This window comes from Aythya marila, assembly GCF_965140915.1.
Source record: "Aythya marila genome assembly, chromosome: 29".
Lineage (NCBI taxonomy): Eukaryota > Metazoa > Chordata > Aves > Anseriformes > Anatidae > Aythya > Aythya marila.
In genome coordinates this window covers 1,949,916-1,975,730 of record NC_139070.1, presented here as the reverse complement: position 1 = coordinate 1,975,730, position 25,815 = coordinate 1,949,916, and the positions used below count along the sequence as shown (strand labels likewise).

The window sequence follows — 25,815 nt, the reverse complement described above, 5'->3', positions numbered from 1 at the left end:
CAGGCGGCCGTCCAATGGGAGCGGGGAGGAGGGCGCGCTGACATCACCTCCAACCAATCAGCGCCAGCGTGGGGCGGGGAGAGGGGCGGGGCTTAGCCGCCCTGGCTGGAGCTGTGGGGGGCCAATGGGAAGTGAGGCAGCTTGAGCGGGAAGGCGGAACCCCCTCAGCTTGATTGACGCTGGAAAGAACCAATAGACAGAAGGATTGCGGCGGGGGACCCAATGAGCGGGCGGGAGGGGCGGGGCTTCGGCTCGGCTACAGGAGCAGGCCCGGGCGCCTCCTGGCGGGTCGCAGAAGCCCCTTGGAGCCCTCAGAGCTCCCAGTGCTCCCAGTGCCCCCAGTGCTCCCAGTACCTCCAGTGCTCCCAGTGTCCCCAAGCACCCCCACTGACACCCCCAGTGTCCCCAAGCACTCCCATTGCCCCTCCCAGTGTCCCCCAGTGCTCCCAGTGTCCTCACTGGGGCATCGTCCTGATCTGGCCTCATGGCCCCACAGTGTCCCCATGGCCCAGCCACAGCCTTGTGGCCCTATAACATCCCCACGGCCCTACAGTGTCCCCATGGCCCTGCGCTGATCCCATGGCCCATCATTTTATCATGTCCTGCAGTGTCTCCATAGCCCCCAGATGTCCCAGTTTCCCTTAGCACCACACTGTCCCCATGTCCCTGCATGGTCCCCATGCCCCACACTGTCCCCACATCCCACACTGTCCCCACAGCCCATAGTTTTCTCAAGTCCCACAATGTCTCCATAGCCCTGAAACGTTCCCATGGCCCTACCTTATCCCCATGTCCTACAATGCCCCCATGTCCCACGGTGTCCCCATGTCCCACACTGTCCCCACAGCCCGTAATGTTCTCAAGTCCCACAACATCTCCATAGCCCTGAAACTTCCCCATGACCCTACATTATCCCCATGGTCCTGTGCCATCCTGACGCCCCGTTGTGCTGCGGGCTCCTTGCCCACGCTCCCCGCAGGCACCGGCACCGACCCGCTGCTTTCCTGGTGACCCCAAGAAGGTGCCCACGAGGATCTGCGTCCCTGGGGACAGCCCCGGGCCTCACAGAGCAGCCGTGGGGTGCGGGAGCCCAGCTTGGGGTGTCCCCATGGCACCAGCAGCACCGAGGACCTGCCTTCCACCACCAAACCCTTTTATTAGAAGGAGCAGTTGGAACCGCCGTGACTGCAGGCTATGGGGCTTCAATACCCAGAAACACGTTCACATCCACGGCGGGGAGTCCAAGTGGCAGAGGAGGAAGGAAATTAATCATAATTAAAATGGAAAAAAAAAAATAAAAATCACAGTGAGTTCATCCCCTTCTTGAAAAGAGCTGCAGGGCAGCACAGCCCGGAGGCTCGGGGCCGCCCCGCAATCACACGCAGGGGAAGGAGAGGGTCCGGGCTGTTCCTGAGGGGGGTCTGAGCCCCTTCCCATTGCGATTTGGCCGGTGGGGTGCCTCAGTGCTGCCACAGCAGGCATCCAGCACCGCCGGTGGCCGTCACCTCTGCTCCCTGGGGGCAGCAGCCTCTGTTGGCAGCGGTCCTGAGGCCTCCTGCCCCCCTCCAGCCCTGCAGGGAGAGCTGGGCTCACCACCACCCCGTGCCAAGGGAGCCCGTGGCCTCACGTCGAGGCAGGCGAAGCTCCGCCGCCCACCCTGCGGGGCCTCAAGCCTTGTTGAAGGCCGCCAGGATGGCCCAGATCATCTCCGTGTCTCTGTTTTTGGCAGCTTCCACCTCTGGATCTGCATCAAGGACCTCCTTGGTCCTGTTCATCGCCACCTCATACCGGTCGTCCGTCAGGCTGCTGAAAGCGTTCTCCAGCACGTCCGAGGAGTGGGCGAGTACCAGGAGAGCCAGAGTCCTGCGGTCCATGCGGTGCGGGTCGCCCGCCCAGCGCTCCAGCACGCCTTCCTGCAGCCTCTTGAGCAAGCGTTGCTTCTCGGCGGCGTTGCTGACGGGGTGCGTGGTCATGTCGAAGAGGAGGAAGTTCTGCTTCTCCGTGGTGAGGATGCCTTTCTCCACCAAGCTCTTGGCGATGCGCTCGCGCACGTTCCGCAGCTGGTACTGCAGCTTGAAGGGGTTCCAGGTCTCCCCTGAGGAGAAATAAACCATGTTGGAGGCTGGGTGGATGGAGCCTGGCTCAGCTCCAGGCTGCCTGGGGGAGCTGTGGGTGCCCCATCACTGGGGGGGCCCCCAAGGCCAGGCTGGATGGGGCTGGGGAGGAAGGGGTGGTGCCCATGGTGGGGGCAGGAATGAGGTGGGCTTTGAGCTCCCCACCAACCCAACCCAACACAACCCAACCCAATGCAACCCAACGCAACTCAACACAACCCAACACAACCCAACGCAACCCAACACAACCCAACACAACGCAACCCAATCCAACCCAACGCAACCCAACAACGCAACCCAACGCAACCCAACCCAACGCAACCCAACGCAACCCAATCCAACCCAACTCAACTCAACCCAACCCAACGCAACCCAACGCAACCCACGCCATGACTCTGTGCCTCCTCTTGCTGGGCCTACCCGTGAGCAGCTCTATCCAGGTCTGCACCGTTTCTGCAGGCTCCGTGGCCTTGATGTGCCGCAGGGTCTCGTCCAGCAGGATGTCACCAGTTGGAGCGTCCGACTTCAGGTGCACCTGGGAGGCCAAAAGGACCAGGAGCCATCAGGCTGGGACGCGGGCAGGCACTGAAGCACGCCACAAAGCCACCGCGGGGCGTGTGTATGCATGTGTGGGGGACACACGGGATGACCGGCACCCATGGCACCGCCTCAGCCCTTCGGCCCCATCGCTGCCATCACCTTCCTGTCCAGCAGCCGCTTCTTCCTGGCGGTGAGGGGCTCCAGCTGGATGCGGCCCCTCAGTGCCAGCTCGATGAGGATGCCGCCGCGCAGGCCAGAGGAGATGCAGTCGTTCCAGAAGGAGGTGTAGCCCTGTGGGGACAGGGACATGTGTGACACTGGGGACAGGCGGCCAGAGCCCCACCGCCATGTCCAGGGACCCCCACCCTCAACATCCCCTCACAGAATCAAAGAATCATAAAGGGTGGAGAAGATCTCCAAGATCTTCTGGTCCAACCACCCCCTACCACCACTGTCACCACTGAACCATGTCCCCAAGCACCACGTCCAACCTTTCCTTGAGCACCCCCAGGGACGGTGACCCCACCACCTCCCTGGACAACCCATCCCAGTGCCTGACTGTGTAGAAATGTCTCCTCATTTCCAACATGAACCACCCCTGGTGCAACTTGAGGCCATTCCTTCTACTCCTTTCTTCATGGAAAGGGCTGCTATGGGCTGGGCAGCGCTTGAGCCAGACCAAACTCAACATGTTTCACATCAAGTGGTCTTTTTGGAGCCCTGCCCTGAGAAATGGGGGCTCCCGAGTCCGTATGGTGCTGGGCAGAGCACCAAGAAGGTGCAGGGGGCTGGAAAGCATGGTCCTGGAGGGACTGCTGGTTGCATGGGGTACTCAGTCTGGGAAGGGAAGGTCTGGAGGCCGGATGAGGGACCCCAAGGCTTAAAAGCCAGCTGCAGAATGAAGGGAACGGCCTCTTCTCCGCCTCCACCATGTGGCAGACGGGCTGAGGCTGCAACTGCAGTGGAAGAGATTCAGGATGGCCCCAAACTCACTGTGCCTGAAGGGTGGATGGGGCCGGGTGCTGTGCCCCGTTCCTGGCCCTCGCTCCCTTTCCTTCGAGCTTTTCTTCAAGAAAATGGGGAGGAAGGGGGGAAAGGGCAGCTCTAACCAAGCTGGGGGACCAAGACAAAGCAACCCAAGAAGCCCTTCCCAAGACAGGAAGGCCAAGAGCTTGTGGCCTCCTGCGTAGAAGCTTTTATAGTCCGTACAGGTAACCTCCTGTCCCCAGCGTGTCTGTTTGTACAGCGCATCTGGACACCGGGTTGTTCAGCTTGCTCAGCACAGGGAGTCATAAAATAAATTAAAGCCTTTATTTGCCTTCTTCATTTCCTTGTGAGCGAAGACAAAGCAACCCTTCACGCTTGTCTTTGCTAAGACGTGCTGATTTCCTTCCACGGGAGACGCACTGTGGTGTTTTTTTTCTTTGCATGTGCCCTTTAGGAACCAGTTCTCTGAAAAAGGGCATGGAGGTTACCAACGGTTTCGGTTCATTGGGCTGGAAGGCACATTTCACCCCAGAAATTTTAAGGGGGCTGAAATGAGAGAAATTGAAAGCTCCTTGGGTAATATCAGCTCCTGAAATCAGACTGGTCACGAATGCTGGGGTGCAGCCAGTGTCCCCTACGTGGACAGACTGGTACTTAAAATAATGAAATTGCACTGTGGGCTCATTGGGTTTGGCTAAAATCATCTTTTTCATTATTATATTTTTTAATTTTCCCCTGCTCATCAAACCATGAGGGTGGACCGTGAGGCCTGCTGCCTGCGTCTTGCCTTCAGGTGGCAAAACACGGAAGGACAGGACGAAAAACAAACGAAGAAATTGTAAGACAAGTCCTTCTCTTATCTCTTGTGCTCTCCTCGCTTCCTGGTGGCTGCAGGGCCATTCCCAGGAATACGTAAACCGCAGCAAGAATGCTCAACGTAGCCCAGGCAGGAAGGAAGCCGTGCCACGCTGCTCTCAAATATTTGCTCCCAAGTTATTTGCGTGATGCTCCCCGGGTAATCCCGCTCTCCTGCAACTCCCTGCTGAGCTTGCCAAGCCCTCAGCCCCCCGCCGCATCCGTCCCTGCCAGAAAACCACGGCCAGAGCAGGGCTGGGGGGCATAAGGTGCCTGCCCAGGATTATTCAAGGACCACCGGGGCCCCAGGGGCTGGGAGCACAGGCACCTCGCACCCCTCTGCACTTGTTGCTGCCTCAGGAAGCGCCTCGGGCTCCTGCTGAGCCTCCCCTTGCCTCATTTTCCCCATTTTGGCGGAGGGGAGGGGCAGTATTGCCGTGCCCCAGGGGATCTAGATGCAGGCATTGCCGTGTAGGAAGCAGAAAGGTGCCGAGCGGGGCCGGCCCCGCTGTGGGGGCTGATAACCAAGAGCCCCGATCGCCCCTGGCGCTGCTCGAGCAGGGAACGGCAGCCACCGGGGAGCTCATCCTGCTCCAGCCCCTTTCTGTCCCCTTGCCCCCTTCCCTCAAAACCTGCCCTCATCGTTTCTCAAAGGGTTTTGGCGAAGAGCAAACGTTACCGGGGCATCTCTGCGCTGCCATCAGGGCTGCCACACGAGGCTGTGGGTTTCCCTAAAGCCTCACTTGAAGACCTGCAGCCTCGCTTTTGGACAAACTGCTCATTTTAAGACCCGTGGCCTCGCTTTAAGACCTGCAGCCTTGCTTTACCTGCTTGTCCTTCAGTCCCAGGAGCAGCACCTCCTCCATCAGCGTCAGGCGGGTGCTTTTGGAGTCATCGTCCTCCGGGTCCCTCTCTTCTTCGCCGTCCACCCTCTTGCCCACGCTCCCACCCGCCTCGGTGCGGCGGCCCCGGTGGGTCAACGTCGTCATCGCCACCCGCGGCCGGGCCGAGGACCACGCACGAGGGCAGGGGGCTGGGACCCCCGGGTGGCCTCCGGAGGTGTCGGGGAGCCTTCGCCCCGTTTCCCCGGGGAATCGCAGCGATGGCTGGACGGGAATCACCGGCGGGGAGCTGCCGCCCGTCGCCCCGGGATGGGGTTGAAGCCGGTGGTCGCGCTTCCACGGAGCTGGCGAGACATCGGGACGGCGACCGAGCCTTCACGCCCCGGGGACCCCCGGCTTGGTGATGGGGTCAGGAGCTCGGTTCAGACCCGGGGAGCGGTGGCAGCCCCCCCGGGGTGCAGCCCGGCTTCTTCTCGGGGTTTATCCCGGGGTGTCCAGGAGCTGAGCTCGGAGCCTCGCTGGGATGGCCGGAGAGCAGCCGGGGGCGAGGGACGGGGCTGGGGAAGGAGCCTCGGGGCCGGTGCGGGAAGCGAAGCCGGCCCAAAGCTCCCCGGGCTCCGGGAAAGGCCAGCGGGGGGCCGGCACCGGAGAACGGAGCCGCCAATGAGCACGGGGGGGGCGGCCCGGGACGGCCCCGGGGGGGGCGGTGCCGGTTGCGGCCGGGACGAGGCGTGTGCGGGGCGTGCAAGGAGCGTGCAGGGGGCGTGCTGCTTGTGCAAGGCGTGTGCAGGGTGTGCAAGGGGCATGCTGCTTGTGCGAGGCACGTGGTGCTTGTACAAGGCGTGTGGTGCTTGTGCAAGAGGTGCGCAAGGCAGGCAAGGGGCATGCTGCTTGTGCAAGGCATATGCAGGGTGTGCAAGGAGTGTGCTGCTTGTGCAAGGCATGTGCAGGGTGTGCAAGGCTCACAGTGCTTGTGCAAGGCATGTGCAGGGCATGCAAGGGACATTCTGCTTCTGCAAGGTGTGTGGTGCTTGTGCAAGAGGTGTGCAAGGCAGGCAAGGGGCATGCTGCTTGTGCAGGAGTGCAAGGAGTGTGCAAGGAGTGTGCAAGACATTCTGCTTGTGCAAGGTGCCTGCAAGGCATACAAGGCATCAAGGCTCATCCAGGACACGTACAAGGCTTGGAAGGTGTGCAAGACGCGTTGCACACTGGTGCGAGGGGAAGGCTGTGCACAGACACTGCAGTGAGTGCAGATACAGGAACCAACGCTGCCAGGCCCTAAAGGGCTACAGGACAGCTGGGGAGAAACTCAGGGGGTGCAGTGTGGGGAGTGGGGTAATGCCTTGAGGCAGAAGAGGGCAGGTTTGGGTCAGTATCAGGAAAAATTCCTTCCCCAGGAGGGCAGCGAGGCCCTGGCGCAGGCTGCCCATAGGAGCTGGGGGTGCCCCATCCCTTAGGGGGGCCCAAAGCCAGGCTGGATGGGGCTGGGGGCAGGAACCAGGTGGGTTTTGAGGTCTCTGCTAACCCAACCCTTTTTCTGAGTCTGCGGTCAAGAGCTGCAGAGGAAATCCTGTTAAATCACACCGCAAAGCCGACAAAACCAGCTGGTGCTAATTAAATCCTGCTCATCCGGTTCAGCGCTGAAGAGAACTGCAGGGCTGCGACCCACACCTTGACCCACACCGTGCTGCAGGTCACACGTAGGGCATGGGGCAGCACCAGGGGCTCTCAGCACCACGCCAGGAGCTGGAGATCCCCCTGGGGCTGCACCGTGCCTGTGTCCCCACTGCCCGGCCAAGGAAAGTTCCACATCCGCAGGGTTTTGCCCCATTTGCTCTTTCCGTGCCTTTCCTTAAGACCACGAAGTGCATTCCGATCAGAACGTGGAAGAAACACACAGCCACACGTTGAATGCTGCTTCAATGGAGAAGTAAGATAAAAAGATGTCAGTTTTAATTCAAATATATCAAGAAATGCTCAGCTATCCACATTCAAACACAGGAGCTGTGCAACAGCTTCCCTCCAATTCTTTTACACTACATGGAAAAAAAGAACAATTATTTTGGCAGAACAACTCAGCACCTTTTCCAATCCCTGCAATTAATCATTTCTGATACATTCAGGCTTCTCTTTCAACTCATCTCACACCCTGAGAACAGGTGCCTGCCAGGTTCATACCCTTTGTAAATATATATGAACACCTGTACACAAATCCTGGTATTTTGGCATGAAATACGTGGTTAAAGGTATGAAGAATGCTTGCTTATTGTTCGTCTGGTGCCTTTGGTCTGGAAAGAATGAATCAAACATCCGTAACTGTTCCAGTTCTGCTTGCTTTGTAGTAAAACCAAGAATTGTAACACAGCTTAACAGCTTTCCTAAACTTGCTCCAGAAATTAAGAAACCTGCTCCAAAAAATAACACCGAGACTTGAGGATTTTGGGCCCTGGAGGGCAGATTCTGACCAAGGAGCTCCTCAGCTTTGACATACAGCCCAGAAAACGTTACCAGTGAAATCTCACACTGCAGGGTTTAAGCACGTTATTAGCAGGGAGCCCCCACCCCCAAATCACCTTCGTTACAGATTTTTTCAATTTTTATCCCAGAGTTACGTCAGTAGCCAGCCTCTGTCATTCCTGATGAGGATACAACCTCCTACAGAAAGGAACTTCTGATTTACTCCACGTGGCTTCTTGGTAGATTTCTCCTTAGAATCCACAACATCTTGACTACAAATAGAACAAGGTCCCTGAAAGAACACTTAAATATTAACAATCACATTAAACAACCAAAGGGAAGTGGTGTGGAGAAGCACCCTAGAAGCCAACAGCCGGGAGAGGGGTGTCTAAAACTGCTCCTTCGGCTCACTGATTTTCCTCCTTTTCGGCAGCACGTCTTGACTGGAAGAGGGCTCGGCCTGCAGGGAGAAACCAGGCACAGGGTTACAGGTCGTGGTGCTGCATGGGCTGCTCCTCGCTGCCACCACATCTAACGAGAAGAAAATCCACCCCAAACCTGGCTGTGCAAGGTGCTGGGCGCCCAGCTCCTGCTGCTCCCCACTGCTCAGAGGTGTTTTTTTTTCTTAAACACCCAGAGCAACATCTGGGCACTGAAGTTTTTACAGCACAGCCTCCCCCAGCGGCAGGGGAAAGAGCAGGGGATTTATTTACACTACAAGGGCAGTGCCCCCACGTGCTGCAGCTTCAGGCAACGCACCCCAAGCCCGGTTCCTGGAGCACCGTGCCACCTTCTGACCTCCACCTGGGCATTTCTGACTCGCACACGTATGACAAGGTGAGTTTAGCCTCTAGCTCTGCAGCACCTCTGCTCGTTTAAAGCACCTGTCTCGTCTAAATTCTAGCATTGTTTCATTTTTTCAGCATGAACTGTAACAGAGGTTGGAGTTTTATTCACTGCTTGCAATAGGAAAAAAAGTCTTAAAGAACAGAAATAGAAGAAAAGCTGATACTAACGATGTAGGTTTGAAATATCTTCCCACTCCTTGTCCTGCTCTCTGACATATTAAGTTCAGATGTCTTACTTGCCAAATGATCAACCTAAAATGAGAAGATAAATGTTAAAAATCAAGTTTTCATCTGCTGGAATTAGAAGAGAAGTTTCTGTTAGGCAGAGTGCTCATTTATGGCAATTTACAAACATGGGAAATTGCTTTTCCATTTCTTGTAGCCTCAGTCAGCCCAACTGTTTAGTTCGAAAACTGATCAGAGCACCAGCCTTTGGTTATTCCTTCTGATTGCTGTAGAATATTCACCATTTTTGTAAAACACTGGGAATTAAAATCGTAACGTGCTCTACTGCTGAAAATACTGTTTTAAATAAACCTTCAGCAGATTACTGATTAATCACTTGAGTTAACTCAAAATACGGAGTTCAAAGCTTCATAAAAGCTCTATCTAGTAAGAGTTGAAGCTGGCAGAGAGTGGTTTCCATACCTGGCGACTGGAAACGTACAGACTCCTGTTCTCTCCAGCCTTCGTCACTTCATCTCCTCCACCAGGGAAACCCGGTTCTGTAAAAGTTGTTAAATAACAAAGCACACAGTCAACCAGGCACTAACAGCCTCTTACCACTGCAACACTTTGACACGAGGAAAATGCACGGTTTTATGTGACACAGACTCACACGTGCTCTTTGGAAAGATGGGCTCGATCCCCAGACTCTCAGTGCCCATTTACATCACACCTTACTTGTGAGGATAAACCCTCACGGGTTGGTTTTGCACTTCTGGCACGCTTCTACCCATCCCAAACCACTGTCAGCAGGTGGCTGGTGCTTTGTAACCTGGCCACATACAGCTGAGGACCTCTGCCTGCAGCTCCAGGTCACAAAGACCAGGCAGAAGGAGGAAAGAATGAGCTCTGAGAGCTGGAGAGGTTTTTTTATTTTATTTTTTGCTTCTAATCCACTGTGTTTTTTTCCTAGGATCCCCACATAAGCACAAACTGGTTAGAGGTGACAAACAGGTTCTTCAGAGGGGGAAGTGACTAACTGAACTATTTCTGGATGACAACCGCATTCTTCTGACAGTCTGGCAGGTCCCATAAAAAAGCATTTTACCAACCCTGTAAGACAAGCTATTCATCATACTTTTACATTATTTTTTTTGAATTCTTGTGAATTCTACAAGCACATAAAAGCTGCGGAGCTTTTAATGGGTACTGCAGTTCTGCAGCCTACTAACATCAAGAGAAGTGGTTTACGTGTGCTCTTTCCTACACATTTCCATGATTATTTTTCAACAGCACGGGGATATTAAGCTGTTTTTGAGAAGTTGCACCTTTCTGAAAAACAACTGTAATGTCTCTATTTAACACAAGTAAGTACTTCACAGATCAAATCTAGACTAAAACAAAGGCACAGCAATGGGCGTGAGGAAAACACCACAAATCTGAACATGGCAGCCTACAGCAGAAAACTGAGTATTTCTTTGAGTAGCATCAGGAAAGAGGCACAAACTGAAGAGACTTGGAAAACAGATAAATTTTACCTTGAGCTTCCAAAGTATTCACGCGGTTACCATCTTCCACTTTATTATCTAACACGGGGTCTTCCTAGATAAAGAAAAGGGTCTGTTACTTACAGCAGACATAAAGAAAAGTTTCTACTCACAAAAGCTTTGGAACAGATCTTACCAGATGGATTCTTGGTGAAACGAACTGCTTTAAAATAAAAGAATATGATATGGGACGTACAGACTAGCTCAACATTAGTTATCAATGCAGGCATACATTTAATTCAATTACTGAAAAACATGTTCAATTGTGAAAAATGTGTCCAATTGTGGAAAAACTGTAACAGATGCTAGGAGAAAACCATCGGTGCACCTTTGTGTTGCTGGTAAAGCAGCGATGGAGCCGTGCACAGAGGTAGGGGGCTGCCAAACAACTGCTGGGGAGGCCTTGGTAAGGAGGATGAGCCAGAAGCCCTGAAGCTTCTTTCTTACCTATGGCCAGTGTGGAACAGCAGAGGATTTCTGCACCCAACAGCCCCTAAGTGTTCCCTGCTGCCTGCCCAACGCTCAGCCCCATCTCAGAGGCTCCAACACCAGCAGGACGTGAGAGTCTGTCGGCATGTTCAGATTTGGCTGTGCTTTTCCTGACAGAAATCCCACTCCAGAACCAAACTGAGCCAAACAGCATCCCCAGCTGGGTTTACCCTGCTGTCCAAGAGCAAATTCAGCCCTGGTCAGCACCGCCTGGACGCAGGGGTTTGCTCAGGAAGGGCACGAGACAGCCACAGGGAGGTTTCAGGGTGGCTGGAGCTGAGCAAGCAGCCAAATGTACACAGCACACCGCTGCTTCCTCCCTTGCTGCTCCTCTCCTGCCTCGGAGGGCTCCCAGCAGCGCAGGCATCGTGCTGATGCACTTGTTCCACACTGCTTTAATGACAGATTGCCAACTGGAGAAGTACAGTTAGAAGCGTGCTGAGTACCTGCTGTGATACTTCAGTGCCTCTGGAAATACCACATCCCTTACTAATGTTATCCTAACAGGCACAACAGGATGAACAGCCCCTTTCTAGAACATAAACCACAACACATCTCAAGAAGCTGCACAAAGCACGTGAGCTCTTACATCCATGTGCTGGTTTTCCTCTGGATCATCTCTGTCCACTCTGAGCACCTGGAGAGGCTGATCAGTATCTCCTGGCTTCAGTATGCTCTCATCGGCGTTTTCCATCCTCTGCTTGTCAGTTGTCACTTTGACTTTCAGCATGTGAAAAGGCGTTGGCACTTCACCCATGTTAAGGTGCATGGGCTCTCCCTCGAATATCATCCCCTCACATTCACCCTCCTTAAAACCAGGAGGCTGGTAATCAGGTGGTGTAACTGTAGGGAAGAACACACGAAGCGTTGCACTGCAACAAAACATGCTCTTGTCAAATTAACCTCAGCTCGTGCAGCTAAAAGACTTTTCTTCTTTTTTTCCCCACTGAAATCCTTGCTCCAATGAAGTCAGCTGTAAGACTGTACAGTCTGTACAGAGATCAGATCTGTGCCCCTTGGATTTTAGAACCTGTCCCAAGAAACAATTAAACACGGGAAAGTTTAACAAGTCCCAGCCACCACGAAGATTATAGGTAAAAATATTTCTTTGTTTTCAAACGTCTAAGCACAGCTGATAAATTAATCAGGAAAACGCTACCTTCATCGTAATAAAACAGCTTCATGGTCAGGCAGACATCATTTGGTAACGGACCTAGGTTTTGCATCAGAACGTAAATCTTGCGAATGAGGAGGATGCTTGCCTTCTTGGTGTCTGCACAGGTGATGGGGGAATCACTCCCTTTGCTCTTGCTAGAAATGGACAGAGTGTTCAGCTTTTTTTATACAGAATGGTTTCAGTGTTATAATACAGACACGTTGGAGAAGCAGACATCCCATTTCTGAGATCACAAGGGCTGCAGCTCCTACCACCTCCTAGCTGCGTGCTGTCCCTTGTAAGATCAAATTCTGAGCCACGAACATCAGGGAAGCGTTGGGGTGCAGCAGTTGTGCCCTACAGCTATATTTTAGGTTACACAATGCTTAAAAACAGATGTGAAATAGAAGCTGGTACATATGCAAGCCCCAGTCCTGCTAGGTCTCTCACACCCGTAGTATTTCAGGGGCTGCAAGTAACACTCCTGATTTTGACAGGGAAGGTTACTGATAAGGGAAGATGCCTGAGGGACTCCTGGCATCTGGCTCGGCAACACCCAACTCCAAGCAGCTGCCCCAAATTCTACCTTACTGTCATTAAAAACAGAGAGGTCTTGCTCTGCTGCCACTCCCTCCTCCTCACAATCACCTTCCCAACTGCATTCCCTGGAACTCTTAACATCTTTACAAGAGCCCGATCATTTCCCAGAAATAGCCCAGGTCAGAGAGGTGTCAGAGGATTTGAGCAGCCAGCCTAAGGCACGCGAGTTATTTCACAAGGCACACAGCCTTTTGGAGGCACCTGAAACAGTCTCAGATGTGTTTCCCAACCCCGCAGACATTTCTCTTTCCCCGCAGTGTGGCAAGGAAGCTGGACTTGTTTTCGAATCAGCCTAGTGCACAAAACCAGCCTGCAGTGGCTGACTCCCATCTCCTGCCACCACGCGACTTTCAGAGGTATGTAACCAACCTCAGGCCAAAGGATTGCAGCACTGTAGCCCACTCCTTTTTTTTTTTTTTTTTAAGTTTAGAAATCATTTTATGTCAGAGAAAAACTGGAAGGAGTACGTTACGCAAGGAAAGAACTGGTCACATTTCGGTATTTGTTTAGAACAAGTTACTTCCTTGTAGCTAAGGAACATTTTTTTGACTGCATATTTCACAAATATCCTCACGACACACTAAAACAATTCACTGTATTTTAAAAAACAGCCTAACTAACAAGGATGCACTGATAAAATCAGTGGTAAGATCCAGACTTAGAGGAGCAAAAGCCAACCAGAAAATCTGAAGCTCTTACGTTTGGGTTGGTGCATGCAATGAGCTTTAAAACCACAGAGCAGAGCAGTCACGGGGACAGTACCTGCTGAAATTCAGGAGTGGCCCGTTGTGGGTGTACTTGAATTTGAAGTGATAACATTCAGTAATTGTCTGCAAACAAACAGCAATTATTAAAGTTGTCAAGCAAACAGCTACTGCTTCTACTCAGGCATTTGATAACTTGGTATTTAAACAAAATGATGATAGCTCCTAACTCCCAGCCTGAAATACAGCATAGGAATACTTCAACAGTTTTAATGCACACTATATTAATCAAATCAAAAATCTAAAGTTCTCCCCTGGAATCACCACAATGAAATATTTTAAAAGAAACTTTAGCAGAAGTTTTTAGAATTAAATATTCTATCCACATTTTAATTGCTATGGAACTATTTCACCCAGCTCACAGACAAGGGGACAGTGGTTAGTTATGGATTTTCCCCACAAAGAGCCACGGGTTTGTTACACAGAATTAGGACATGCATTGGGGAGAAAATTCAGTCCTACTGCTTATATACAGGCAAGCTTCACTCTGCCTATCCTGTCATTAGTCATCAAGGAAATTATTCTACCAGATTTACCTGAGGATCTTCTGGGTGGGTATAGACCTGGATTTTTAAAAAGTAAAGACAGGAAGCAGATTAAGAACTGTACGTACTTCTAAGCACGGATCCTTAGAGTAGTGCCTTACTTTTGATGTACTTACCGCTAGGACAATCATTCTTAGCTGTTGGAAACATAATTAAAGCAAAAAAAAAAATAATTAGATATACTCTACAGTCTTTTTCTGCTTACCAAGCATGTTTTCTTTAGCTCTCAAAACCAATTATGACCACTGGAGGCCTATTTGAAGGAATCTGAGCTACCCTGTAACCAGAAAGTCCTAGAACTACAGTGGCAGGCAGTGGAATTCTATAAATGAACATTCCCATACACTTAAAAAAAAAAAAAAAAAAAAAAAAAAAAAGATACTAGAAGACTTACATATTTCTTCTGCAAGGCATCATAGCATCCTAACATCCTGCAAAAATCAAATAAGATTGTCCATCTAGTCCTGATTAAAACACTCCCACAGTCTTACTACTGCTGTAGCAAAAATAATGCTTATTCCATCATGTCTTTTTTATTAGTAATAACAATTTTTTTTACGTACCAAGTAAAAATATGATCTATAAGGAAATCAAACAAGGCCATTGGATGCTTATCAGTGTCAAATTATATATATGGATTCACAAATCAGCGTATGAATGCTTCAACTGAACATCTCTGAAGCACAAAGGTGTTATTATTTAGCTGCTGGAATTTTGTTTTCCTATAACATGCAAACAGGACCCCAAAACTTACTGTAATTTCCCCTGCAGTTCTTTTGACTGTGGTCAACGAGCAGGCGTTACTTTTGGCACGTCCACAATGCTGAGTTACAAAACTCTGCTCACCTGTAAGCGACGAAGGGCTTGCACAAGCCCTTGCCAGCATCCTCAGGCTGCTGTGCCACTGCCCTTGCATGCTAATGCTTGGTTCCCATCTGAGTGACCCAGTCACACCCCCAAAATCACAGCTCAGCATCTCCAGCACCTCGCAGCGACTGCCTCGAAGCCCCAGCTGCTGAACTGCTTTGTTTCTAAATGCTCGCCCTCTCATTCTGGTGTAAGCGTGAAAACAACAAAGGCAGCTTTTAGAGAGGTCCTAAAATCAGGAATGTGTCCTCTCAAAGCCCTGGTGCAGCTTGAGCTCGACCACAACACGTTCAGTGCACGGGCAGTGACTCCAGTTTGTTTCCTAAAGGGTTCGACGCGGCCTGCAGTGGGGTTAAATCCCGTGCATGAAATTGCTGCACCCTTTCCTCTACCCTGCAGAACCGAGAGGACCTCGGGAGTCACCCAAACACTTCTGGAAGGAAATCAAAGCCACACCTGGAGGCACCCAGTAGTGAAACAACTGCAGGCAACACCTCAGTAACCAGAGGGCATTTGAGCAGTGAGGAAGTTGGAGGTATTTAAGCCCATTCTCCAGTACAGCTAGGAAGGAATCCATTTCCCCAGGCAGACAAGAAACACCCCAGGTGCCCTTTGCCTCATACACACCTTTCTAAACAACAAGGAGGGCAGCCAGGAACCAACCTTGTTGCGAACAGAAAGGAAAATGATAAATACCTCGAGTCCCAACTGAGGCACTCGACTGGGTGAACGTGCAAGAGGGCTACCACCTGCAGAGACAACTCTGGTTTGGAATAGGAAGGCCCACGGTACCACTTTCTTACACAAAGTTAGCTCCAGACCTTCAAATACAAGATGCAGAACAGCAACAGGCTCAGTTTTTGTGGGAACACTGCACCCCCTACCCAGCCAGAGAGGAATCGCTGGTTATGTTTTTTGCATTCATCTGCATCGTGAGCATTCTCCTGCACCCATGGAAACCAAACATAAAGCACACTCAGTCTAAACAGTGACTGAGCCCTATGAAACACTGGGTTGTAAGCTTCCTAGAACAGGAACTGAAGAAATCAACGACAGCTTTACCAAAATGCGTGCGGTTTTATTTTCTGAGTAAAAAACTGTTACTAAAAACACTGCCCGTGCAGTTGTTTATTTGTAGAAAGTGAAGTTTTCTTTAGAGTTGCAAGCAAGGAAGGCATCTTTTGAGCTCACACACCATGCAAGTGTTCTAGTTAACATACCATTTCACCAGCTGAGTAGAGCCAGGACAGTTCTTGTCTTCCCTCAGGATTTTGACGCACAGATCTCAAAACAACAACAAAAAAAGTATGTTAAATATTTTTTTTTATATGTTAAATATTTTTTTAATATAATATTTATATTATATGACAAAATTATGACACTAAAAGTGAAGTTCATTCCCCAGAATTGTATGTTAAAAGTAGACTATCACTTACATTGCTCTAAATATTCTAATTCCTGCATCAGCATCACCCCTATCTTTAATAAAACTCCGTAATATTAGCAAAGTTTTATGACATTCATAAGAAATAGCTATTGCCTTTAATTAAATGAACTTTAATTTATTTAAAAACGCCAACTTAACAACCACCCTGTGCCACTGCATCATGCAAAGAGCCTGTTACCATCCAGGTATCTTGTCCCATAGGCACTTTCAGGGAAGATCCCCCTCAGGTACGTGATGCAGGACACTGCCACCGCCAAGAGCCTCTTCACCAGCGTCAGAGATTGCTGCTCTGTGGTTATTTTATTGGGAAACACAACCGCACTCTGTAAGAGGAAAAATAGCTTTCAACATCAAATGTGCAGCCTGCGGTCTGTTCCGCTGCCTAACATTTTAATTGACAAACGTTTATAAAACTAAGCATTTTCTTCACACTTGGTGTTCCTACGTTTTTAGGACATTGACAATTTCTACCAAGTGTATGACCGCAAAGTTCAGACTTTTAAACCTATTTTGAGCACCTTTATGTGTGAGTATTGAATTAATCCATAATTTTCCAACCCAGAAATCTTACAAAGCACCTGGGTGCATTACTTCAGCTACGATTCACTGTTTTTCTTTATTCGAATAGCACATTGTGCTGAAACATGACAAAGTCATACCGTACAGTTCTTCTGCTTCTGAGCAGTTGCCATTTTGCTGATTTTACTCTTCTGGCTGTTAAGAAAACATCTGCATTAATGCACGTACAACCACTGCTCAGGAGCGCGTTCAGCTCACGCTGCAGCTATTTGGTTTTATCAGCCCAGTAGCTGAACCTACAGATGTTTCCTGGGCAATTTACCTCCATCAGCTGGCAAACTCATTTAAATGGAACAGCACACGAGGTCTTATTTAGTAATTGGCTGTATTAGGCCCAGGATTTTTCACTTCTAACAACAAAGGGAAAAGTTGCATGAGCTAAATAAGATCAGGGACGCATGTGCACGGGCAAAACCCACCCCAACCACCACCTCCCCTGTGTGTGTCAACACAAAGCCCCCCTCCCCAGCTCCCCATACATAATTACAGTATTTGGGGCCTATTGGCATGATATAGGAGCCTTTGAAATAGATGCTACATGTTAACACCAGCCAAAGCCAAACCATTCTGGTTTTGGCCACCACCTCCAGATTTCGGTTGTTTTCCTTCACCACTCAAATGAAAACACACAGAAACAGAACCTTCCACGGCTCCTTTTTTTGCCTGTTTAACCACTTTTTGACAACCCCTGACATTCAGTGGTTTAAGCATGTGGTACGAACACCCCAAGCAAGCCTTCCACAGCCCTGTCTCTCAAAGTGAGATGCACCTATGATGAAGGACAGTAACCCCTTCCCTTTGTAGTCCGGAAAATACACCAGATTGAAAATACACCTCCAGAAAACACCACACGAGGCTGAAAAAGCCACCCCACAATAAGCACAAGGGCCTGACACAGACCCTCCCCCTTCGCTCCTCAGAACGCAACTGGCCCGGCCCGCCCGCTCCCCTCCGCTTTTATAGCCCGCGAGGGCCGTGCGCAAAACGGGGCGGGGCTACGAGCTCTGCACGCGGCGCCGCGGGCCGTGCGCAGCCCCGCCTCCTCCAGCCCTCAGGCGGCAGAGGGGCCGTGCGCAAAGCTCCCAGTACACTCCCAGTACACTCCCAGTACACTCCCAGTACACTCCATTCCCAGGCTTCTTCAGAGCTCCCAGTTCTGCTCAGAGTCTCCCCCTACCTGCCCCCAGTTCCAGGGTTTTCAGTGTAAAAAATAAATGTATTTACAAAGAATTTTAATCCCTGTTCAGCTGCTGGGATTGCCTTGCACAACCAGTGCTCTGTTGCTGCCAGTACAATGGCCAAAGCCAGAATTAAAAGCACTTGTTGGGTTTATAATTAATGGGAGGGTGTTTGCTGTGAAAAATGTAGTGAGGGAAGTGGTGCTTGACTATGGGAAATCCAGGGCAGCTCCCACCACAGTCAGCTGTGAGGCTGGGCCTTTTTATTCAATCAAATTTGGGAATTGTTTTGGCTAAAGAGGATGCTGCAAGTGCTGTGATCAAGCTGGTGGTGGACATCCCAACTCTGACATTTCATCACATCGTTTGGATGTCAGCCCCCTGGCTCTGTGTTGATTGGGGGCACCTCTAAGAGAATTAACTTTGCTTCAGGCTCGGTAAGGCAGCAAAGCTTCATCCCCGTGGCTTGTCCCTAGCAGAAGGTAGAGAAGTGGCAGCTTGGAAGTGGTTTTCCAGACCTGAGGCTGTATACCTATGACAGTTTAAAAATCAAACAAGTGAAAAGCGCAGAGAAACCCTGTTAGAAAGTAAAAGAAATAAGCATCAAGTGCTTTGGTGTCTGTGCCCCGTTCTGTCTCATGCTTGCAAAATATGCTTAGTCTGCAAAATGGTGCAATAAAACAAAATGCCTCTTCTCCCCAAGATGTGAAACCTGCACGTAAAAACGACACGGGCACCATGGCAAGCCTTTGCGTTCGGGCTTGGTCTGACAGAGGAAGAACCTCCGAAGAACCTAGGGGAAAAGACCCCGGGGTGATGCCACAGCTGCCACCTCAGGGGGCACCTCTGTGACCTCAGAGGCGTCTGTGCTCACCCCTGGGGTGAGCCTGAGGTCTGCAGTGCCCTGGAGATGGCGAGGAAGGCTCCCCGAAAGAGGCGCCCGGGGGCACCGCCGGGCCCCTCGCAGAGCGAGGCCGCCAGCAAGCCCACAGGGGAGGCAGCGGGGCCGAGCCCCGGGTACGGGGTGCTGAGGCTTTACGGGGAGGCAGTAGCCCCAAGTTTTGCCCCACAGGGGGGCCAAGCCCCAAGTTTTGCCCCACAGGTTGGGGCCAAGCCCCAGGTTTTGTTCCTTAGGAAGGCCAAGCCCCAGGTTTTGCTGTACGGGGAGGCCCTGCCTGGCTGAGCGTGGTGGCCGTACAGGCAGAGACCCCGCCAGCATCCTGGGACACAGTGGCCATGGTAGGGGACTGTCCCTGCTCCCTGAACAGCATGGGGATATTGAGAGTAGATCTAGGTTAGATGTAAGGGAGAAATTCTTCACCCAGAGGGTGGTGAGGTGCTGGAGCCTGCCCAGGGATCCTGTGGAGACCCCTGAAAATCACCCAGCCCCGCTGCCCTTCCTTGCTGCAGCTGGGAGGCCCCTGGGAGCCTTCCCAAGCCCTGTCCTCGGGCTAGGGGCTCTGGTGAGGCTGCTCCTGCCTGCTGTGGCTCCTGCGGACAGACAGGCTTCAGATTTTTCCTCCCGCAGGTGTCTCCATGTGCAGGTCGGGCTGCAGGAGGTGAGGCACTCGTTGGAGCTCATTCCTGGCTCTGCCAGTCAAGAGCCTGCAAGGCAGCATGACACAGCCACGGAAGCTGCAGGTAAGCTGGGCGCTGCTGCTTGAAATCCCCTGGGGTGACCCCACGGAGCTCCTCTGTGCCCAAGGAAATCGCTCCAGCAACATTTCCCCCGTGGCAGAAGCACCACAGGCTGCTGTCCTCCGGGGCACGCCTCTGGTGGGGATCCAGGGCAGGAGAGCTCAACACCGAGAGCTGACTTTGTGCTCATTTCTTTGCCCAGGGACGGTCGTCGGCACTGCTCGCCATCTGGCAAGGGTCCTCGTGCTGCAGACCCTCCTCAGCGCTTGCATCCTCGCTGCGTACGTACAACACGGTACTGTTGTGGATTAGGGGAGAAATGGGACGGCTGCGGGCCGGAGTGTGAGCAGGGGAGGGCAGGGAGTACTGCCCGGCCAGCACACTGTGGCTACCACTAGCCAAAGCTCTGGCACTGCTGTTTCCATCCCTTAGCTGCGTTTATTTCCCTGGGTTATTCCCGTGCCCTTTCTGAAGGTGCTCCTGGAGCCCTTCCTTCGGGGAAGATCTGCCTGCGGCGCTGGGCAGTGTGGACAGAAGGAGAGTTTCTCCTGAGGGCTGCCCCCTCAGCTTGCTCTCCACAGCAGGCTTCCAAAACGGCTTCTTTCCAGACTGCGACTGCAAATCCACCCACAGCGGGGGTTGCCCAAAGCTTGGAATATTAACACCACCAAAACTCCCTCCTTCTTAGGAAAAAGATGACCCTGCGCAAGAAGGAGCTCTTGAAAATCCTCCTCGTGGTCTCAGTGATCCTTGGTGAGTTTTCACGAGGAAATACCTGGCCGTGCCCATGTTCCCCGCGTCCTCCTTTCACCCGCTGCCACCCAGCAGCAGGAGGAGACGCGGTGACCACGGGCAGAGTAACCGTGTCCCGGTGATGTGCGTTGCAGCAGCCGGCGCAGTTTGCTGCAGGACCTCACGGCTGGGCTGGAAAACGGGGGCGAGGAAAGCGGCCCAGGTGAGCGATTGCTGCGGGGCAGGCAGCTCCTCTGGGAGTGCTGCTGCTGGGAGCTGGGGGCATCGTTTTCTGCTCTGGTCCCCTCTGGAGAGACCCGAGGAAGCGGCAGCTTTGCTGTGTCTCCTCGGGGAAGCCCATGGGGAGCCCCAGCAGCTTCAATTCTCTAAGGGAGAGCTTTTCCTTTCCAGAGGCTGCTGGCAGAAACGGAGTCTCTGCGGTAAGAGATGTTTCCTGAGCCGGGCTTGGTTTTGGGCAGTAGCATGTGCTGACCTCTGGCTACTTGCACTCATTTTCGTAGCGTCCTGGGCTCGTGTAGGTCTTTGGGTCTTCGCCTTTTGCTAAACCCAGTGATGAAGGGAAGCACCCACGCGAAGGAAAAAGAAAGGAGAGCCAAGCACAGCCTCCTCGCTGGGCTTGGAAGCTCTCAGGAGGGGACAGGCTGTGCTCTGACGGGATCTACTGCTTTCCTGTTGGCCGCAGGAACTCTCTGGATTCTGTGGAGGTCCAAGCCAAGAGGATCCAGCTCCTGCTGGGGCAGCTGGCTTCGCTGAGGGCAGAGCTCAGCAGCGTGAAGGAGGTGATCCTGCACTTTGTGAAACGAGGCCGGGATGAGCACAACCCCTGGAGGCTGGAGCTGCAAGCGTAGAGGGTGGAGGCAAGGCTGTGGGGCCTGGCCCACGTCTGCGCTGTGGCTGCAGACACAAATAATGCTCCTCAGCCCTTCCTGCTCCTGCCAGAGAGCAGAGAGAGCCTCGCCTCCCTCCAGGCATCGCTTGCCTTGAGCTCCCCTGGAGAAACTGAGCTGCTGCTGCTGCTGCGGTTCCCTCCTGTGACCGCTTCTGTCTTTCCCAGGAGGTTCAGAAGCTGAAACGGGCAGCGTCTGAGACGGCTTTGGAAGACGATGCTCAGCTGCCTGACCGGGCACTGGAAAGCTCAGGTACAGCCACACGCTCTCACAGGGGCTGAGCAGCTTTCCTCTGAATCCCGGGGCCGGGTCCCCCTTTGCTGCCCGTGCTTGGCGTCCCCGTGGGCGCTCGGGGCCTCCCAGCGCCACCAGAGCTGCTCCTTGCGGTGCAGAGCAGCAGCCAGGTGGCTCCTCTGCTTTCCCTGTGCAGCTGGGCACCTCCACCCGGCGAGGACGGCGGCGAGATGAGGGGCTTGGCACCAACAACACCGTGTGAGCACCGTGTAAGCACCGGGGTCTCCTACCCCGCAGCCTCTTGCACCCTCATGCCCCTTTCTTCATTAAAGGTGCCACCACCGACCATGTGAATGCCCAGAGTTGGTCCTGCAGGCTTTTTTTTTTTTTTTTTTTTGCTTCTTCCGTGCCACGAACTCCTCCTTTTAACCATCTTGCAGCTTTCAGCCCTTCCTGCAGGGTTAGCAGATCTCCCCACAGCCCAGTTCTATTGGGTAAGGATCCTAAAAGCCAAGGTGTAACGCAGGGCACAATTCTTGCACCCTAGAGGCCTCCTGGGGACACTTCCTTTAATTTACTGCCTTCTGGAGGTGTCACAGAGCTCTCCAGTGTGCTCCAGGGGCCTCCCAGGGGCCCACATTTTGTTCCAAAAGCAGCTGGAGCCATGGGAACGCTCCCCAGTGACCTCGTGGGTGCCCTGGAGTCCCTCCAGGCAGCACCACGGCCCTTCTGGGAATCGATAACCCACTCCAGAGTCCTCGCGTGTCTACAAGGACCACCCGAAACCCTCCCAGTGACCTCCAGTGTCCTCCAGGATGCCGCAGAGCCCTCCCAGTGCTGCCTTCAAGCATCCTGGGGCCCTGCAGTGCTTCCTAGGACCTTCTGGAGGCCTCGAAGGGCTCTAGCACACCATAAAGACCTTGCTGGACTCCCCGGTGCTCTCTGCAGTCCCCTGCAGGCCTCCCAGTCCCCCCCTGCTGTTCTCCAGTGCCCTGTAGGTGCCTCCCAGCACTCCCAGTGCTGGCGATTCCCAGGCAGGAGGGGGGGAGGCGGGCACGGGGCTGTCTGCACCCACAGGACAGCCCCCGGAGCTGCCGCGAGACCCCCACCTCCAAATCTGGGGGGGTCCTGTGCCCGAAGGAGCCTCGCACACCACTGTTAGCATAAATAGATTTTATTACTCTGTACACATCTACATGTTTGCCCCCAAAACGCGGCGGTGCCCCAGAAGGAGGCGGGGGGGGGCAGCCCCCAGCACAGCCACCGCGTCCCCGCAGGACCTGGCCCACCTGCGAGGAAAACGGGCGGTGAGAAGGGGCTGCACCCACCCCGGGCAGAGCCAGAAAGCCCCCCCGTGTGCCCCCCACACCCCTCTCACGTACCGGGGGTGGCCAGCAGGAGGTCAGGGCTACCAGCCAGAGAACCAGCGACGGAAAAAGCTGCCCAGCACGGCCGAGGGGTCGCTCAGGGTGGGCGCACGGAGCTCGTCGTGCGGCGGCCACGTGCCTGCGAACTGCGCCAGCTCCCCTGGAGGGCAGGGGGGGCTCGCTCGCAGGGCGCTGTCCCCTTCCCCTCACCCCTCCTGTCCCCCTCCCCGGCGCCCCACTCACGGTCGTCCACGCCGAGCAGCTCCTCGCGGTGCTCCTTGCCCTGCCCGTCCTCCGTGGTGGTGCTGACGAAGGCCTGGGCGCCCCTCCGCAGGGTGACGGTCGTCTCGCGGCGGCCGTGGCTGTCCTGCACCGTGCGGCGCTCCTCCACCGCCTGCACGGGGCACACACAAAGTGGCACGGGGCACCCACAAGGTGTCACAGGGTGCCCACACCATGGCATGGGGCACCCACAAGGGGTCAAGGGGCACCCATGCCGTGGCACAGGGCACCCACACGGGGTCAAGGGGTACCCACAAGGGGTCAAGGGGCACCCACACCATGGCACAGGGCACCCAAGAGGGGTCAAGGGGCACCCACACCATAGCAGAGGGCACCCACAAGGGGTCAAGGGGCACCCACACCATGGCACAGGGTACCCACAAGGTGTCATGGGGCACCCATGCCATGGCACAGGGCACCCACAAGGGGTCACAGAGTGCCCACAAGGTGTCACGGGGCACCCACACCATAGCATGGGGCACCCATAAGGTATCATGGGGCACCCACACCATAGCATGGGGCACCTACACGGGGTCAAGGGGCACCCACGAGGGGTCACGGGGCGCCCACACCATGGCATGGGGCACCCATAAGGTGTCATAGGGCATCCACACAATGGCACCGGGCACCCACACCATGGCACAGGGCACCTGCACGGGGTTTCGGGGCACCCACACCATGGCAAGGGGCACCCACGCAGGGTCAAGGGGCACCCACAAGGTGGCACAGGGCACCCACATAGGGTCAAGGGGCACCCATGCCATGGCATTGGGAACCCATAAGGTGGCACGGGGCACCCACACCATGGCACAGGGCACCCAGTGTCATGGGGTACCCACACCATGGCACAGGGCACCTGCATGGGGTTTCAGGGCACCCCCACAGGTCAAGGGGCACCCATAAGGTGTCACGGGGCACCCCCACTCACCCCGTCAGGCAGTGTCACTTTGGTGACGGAGACGCTCTGGAAGTAGGAGCGGGGCTGGGGCTCGTGGGGCCGCAGGATGGTGCCCAGCCCCTCCGAGGACACCTGCGAGTCCAGATCTGCGGGGGGGGCCGCACGGTGAGCGCGGGAAAGGGGCAACGAACCCCGACCCCCCCCCATACAAGAGGCGCCCCCCGCACCCACCTCGGTCCTCCCTGCGCTCCGGGGGGGCCGGGCGAGCGTCCTCCAGCTGCAAGGCAAAGCCAGGCACCGGTCACCGGAGCCCGGTGCCGGGACCGGGGGGGGCTCCGCTACCCGAGGGCCCCCCCTGGCAGGGCAGGGCCCCCCCCCACGTACCTCAGGGAGGAGGCTCCAAGGCCGGGCCGGGTCTCGGGAGCCCTCGGGGCCGTCCGGGTGCTTCAGCATCGAGTCCCGCAGCGGCCGCCCGGGACCGGGGCCGGGCAGGGGGGGCTCTGCGGGGCACAACCGAGGGTGAGGGGGGGTGAGGCCGGGCCTCGGGGCCCCCCCTGCGGTCCCGTTCCCACCTATGGCCTGGGGGGGCCCGGCCCAAGCCCCCCCGAAGGCGCCCAGGAGCTCGGCCGCGTCCCGGAACAGCTCCTCGAGGGCCCCCCCGGGGCCGAAACCGAAGCCGAAGACATCGGGGGGCGGCGGCGGCGGCCGGGGGGGGCCCTCGGCGGCCTCGTCCTCGTCCTCGTCCCGCGGCGCTCCGCCGAACAGCGGCTCCCGGGGCCTGCGGGGGGGGGGCGCTGAGACCGGGAAGGGGAACGGGGGGCCCGCAGAAGGGGCCGGGGGGGTGTAGGGGAGGCCCGGAGGGGGCTCCGGGAGGGGGTCCCGGGCCCGGCTCCGGTACCTGCGGCCCCCCGGGAGCCCGAAGAAGCCGCGGAAGGCGTCGTAAAAGCTCATCGGGCCCCGCCGTAAAGCGCCGCCGCCGCAAAGCGCCCCCGGGGCCGGCCTCGGGACCGGGAACGGGGCTGGGACAGGGCCCGGGGCCTCCCCGCCGCCCCCCCCCCCCCGCCACGGCGCTTGTGGGGAGGGGACGGGAGCGGAGGGGGCCTGGGGCCTGTCGGGGGGCGCAGCCCCAGTAACACACCAGTAACTCACCAGTAATACACCAGTAACACACCAGTAATACGCCAGTAACAGCAGCAGTCCCAGTAGCACCAGTAACACCGGCAATCCCAGTAGCACCAGCAGCCCCAGTAGCACCACAGCAGTAACGCCAGCAGCCCCAGTCACACCAGTAACAGCGGTAACGCAGCAGCCACCTCATGAACACCAGTGGTCCCAGTAACATCAGTAACCCCAGTACCACCACCAAGAGCAGCCCCAGTAACCCCAATAACACCAGCAGCCCCAGTAACACACCAGTAATCCAAATAACACCACCAGCTGCAGCCCCAGTAACCCCAATAACACCAGCAGCCCCAGTAACACACCAGTAACCCCAATAACACCACCAGCTGCAGCTGATTCCGGGTAGGGATACATTTAGGGTTGTTCGGAAAGAGCGAACACAGAGGGTCGAGTTGCATGTGGGGCTGCGTAAAGGCTCCCCTGGGGAGTTCAGGTGTACCCAAAGCCTTCCGTTGGGGGCACTTTTTGATGGGAGAAAGGGGTGTGACTTCTAGGGTCATAATTAGGGTTAGTTTTGGGGTTACTGGGAGGCTTTCAGGGGGAGCTAGAGGGCTCTGGGTGGCTCTGGTCAACAGGGTTGCACAAGGGTGCACT

At 54.6% G+C, this 25,815-nt stretch overlaps 3 protein-coding genes across 4 annotated transcripts; all 3 read right to left on the bottom strand.

The window, feature by feature from the left end:
• Window positions 1-921: 921 nt before the first annotated feature.
• Window positions 922-6,052, bottom strand: GOLPH3L (golgi phosphoprotein 3 like). Of its 2 annotated transcripts, XR_014319147.1 has the most exons (5): window positions 5,324-6,052; window positions 2,814-2,945; window positions 2,535-2,649; window positions 1,380-2,095; window positions 922-1,333 (listed from the first exon to the last, which is right to left on the bottom strand). XR_014319147.1 is itself a non-coding variant. In XM_082780637.1 (4 exons), exons 1-4 carry the CDS (start codon window positions 5,483-5,485, stop codon window positions 1,668-1,670), a joined length of 837 nt encoding a protein of 278 aa, XP_082636763.1. In that variant the 5' UTR covers window positions 5,486-6,052; the 3' UTR covers window positions 922-1,667. The 2 variants fall into 2 exon arrangements, 1 of the variants encoding a protein (XP_082636763.1); XM_082780637.1 differs by having other exon boundaries at window positions 922-2,095.
• A 1,229-nt stretch (window positions 6,053-7,281) lies between these two features.
• On the bottom strand, window positions 7,282-17,122 carry HORMAD1 (HORMA domain containing 1). The gene is made up of 14 exons (XM_082781028.1): window positions 16,883-17,122; window positions 16,402-16,546; window positions 15,997-16,060; window positions 14,304-14,340; window positions 14,026-14,046; window positions 13,901-13,927; window positions 13,363-13,430; window positions 12,004-12,155; window positions 11,434-11,687; window positions 10,316-10,410; window positions 10,019-10,032; window positions 9,292-9,368; window positions 8,812-8,895; window positions 7,282-8,255 (listed from the first exon to the last, which is right to left on the bottom strand). The coding sequence occupies exons 1-14, from the start codon at window positions 16,913-16,915 to the stop codon at window positions 8,184-8,186; spliced, it is 1,143 nt and encodes a 380-aa protein (XP_082637154.1). The 5' UTR covers window positions 16,916-17,122; the 3' UTR covers window positions 7,282-8,183.
• Window positions 17,123-22,650: 5,528 nt separating this feature from the next.
• Window positions 22,651-25,029, bottom strand: LOC309888640 (HCLS1-associated protein X-1-like). The gene is made up of 8 exons (XM_082781075.1): window positions 24,938-25,029; window positions 24,612-24,817; window positions 24,424-24,539; window positions 24,271-24,316; window positions 24,070-24,185; window positions 23,103-23,253; window positions 22,875-23,019; window positions 22,651-22,781 (listed from the first exon to the last, which is right to left on the bottom strand). Exons 1-7 carry the CDS (start codon window positions 24,988-24,990, stop codon window positions 22,901-22,903), a joined length of 807 nt encoding a protein of 268 aa, XP_082637201.1. The 5' UTR covers window positions 24,991-25,029; the 3' UTR covers window positions 22,651-22,781; window positions 22,875-22,900.
• Window positions 25,030-25,815: the final 786 nt, after the last annotated feature.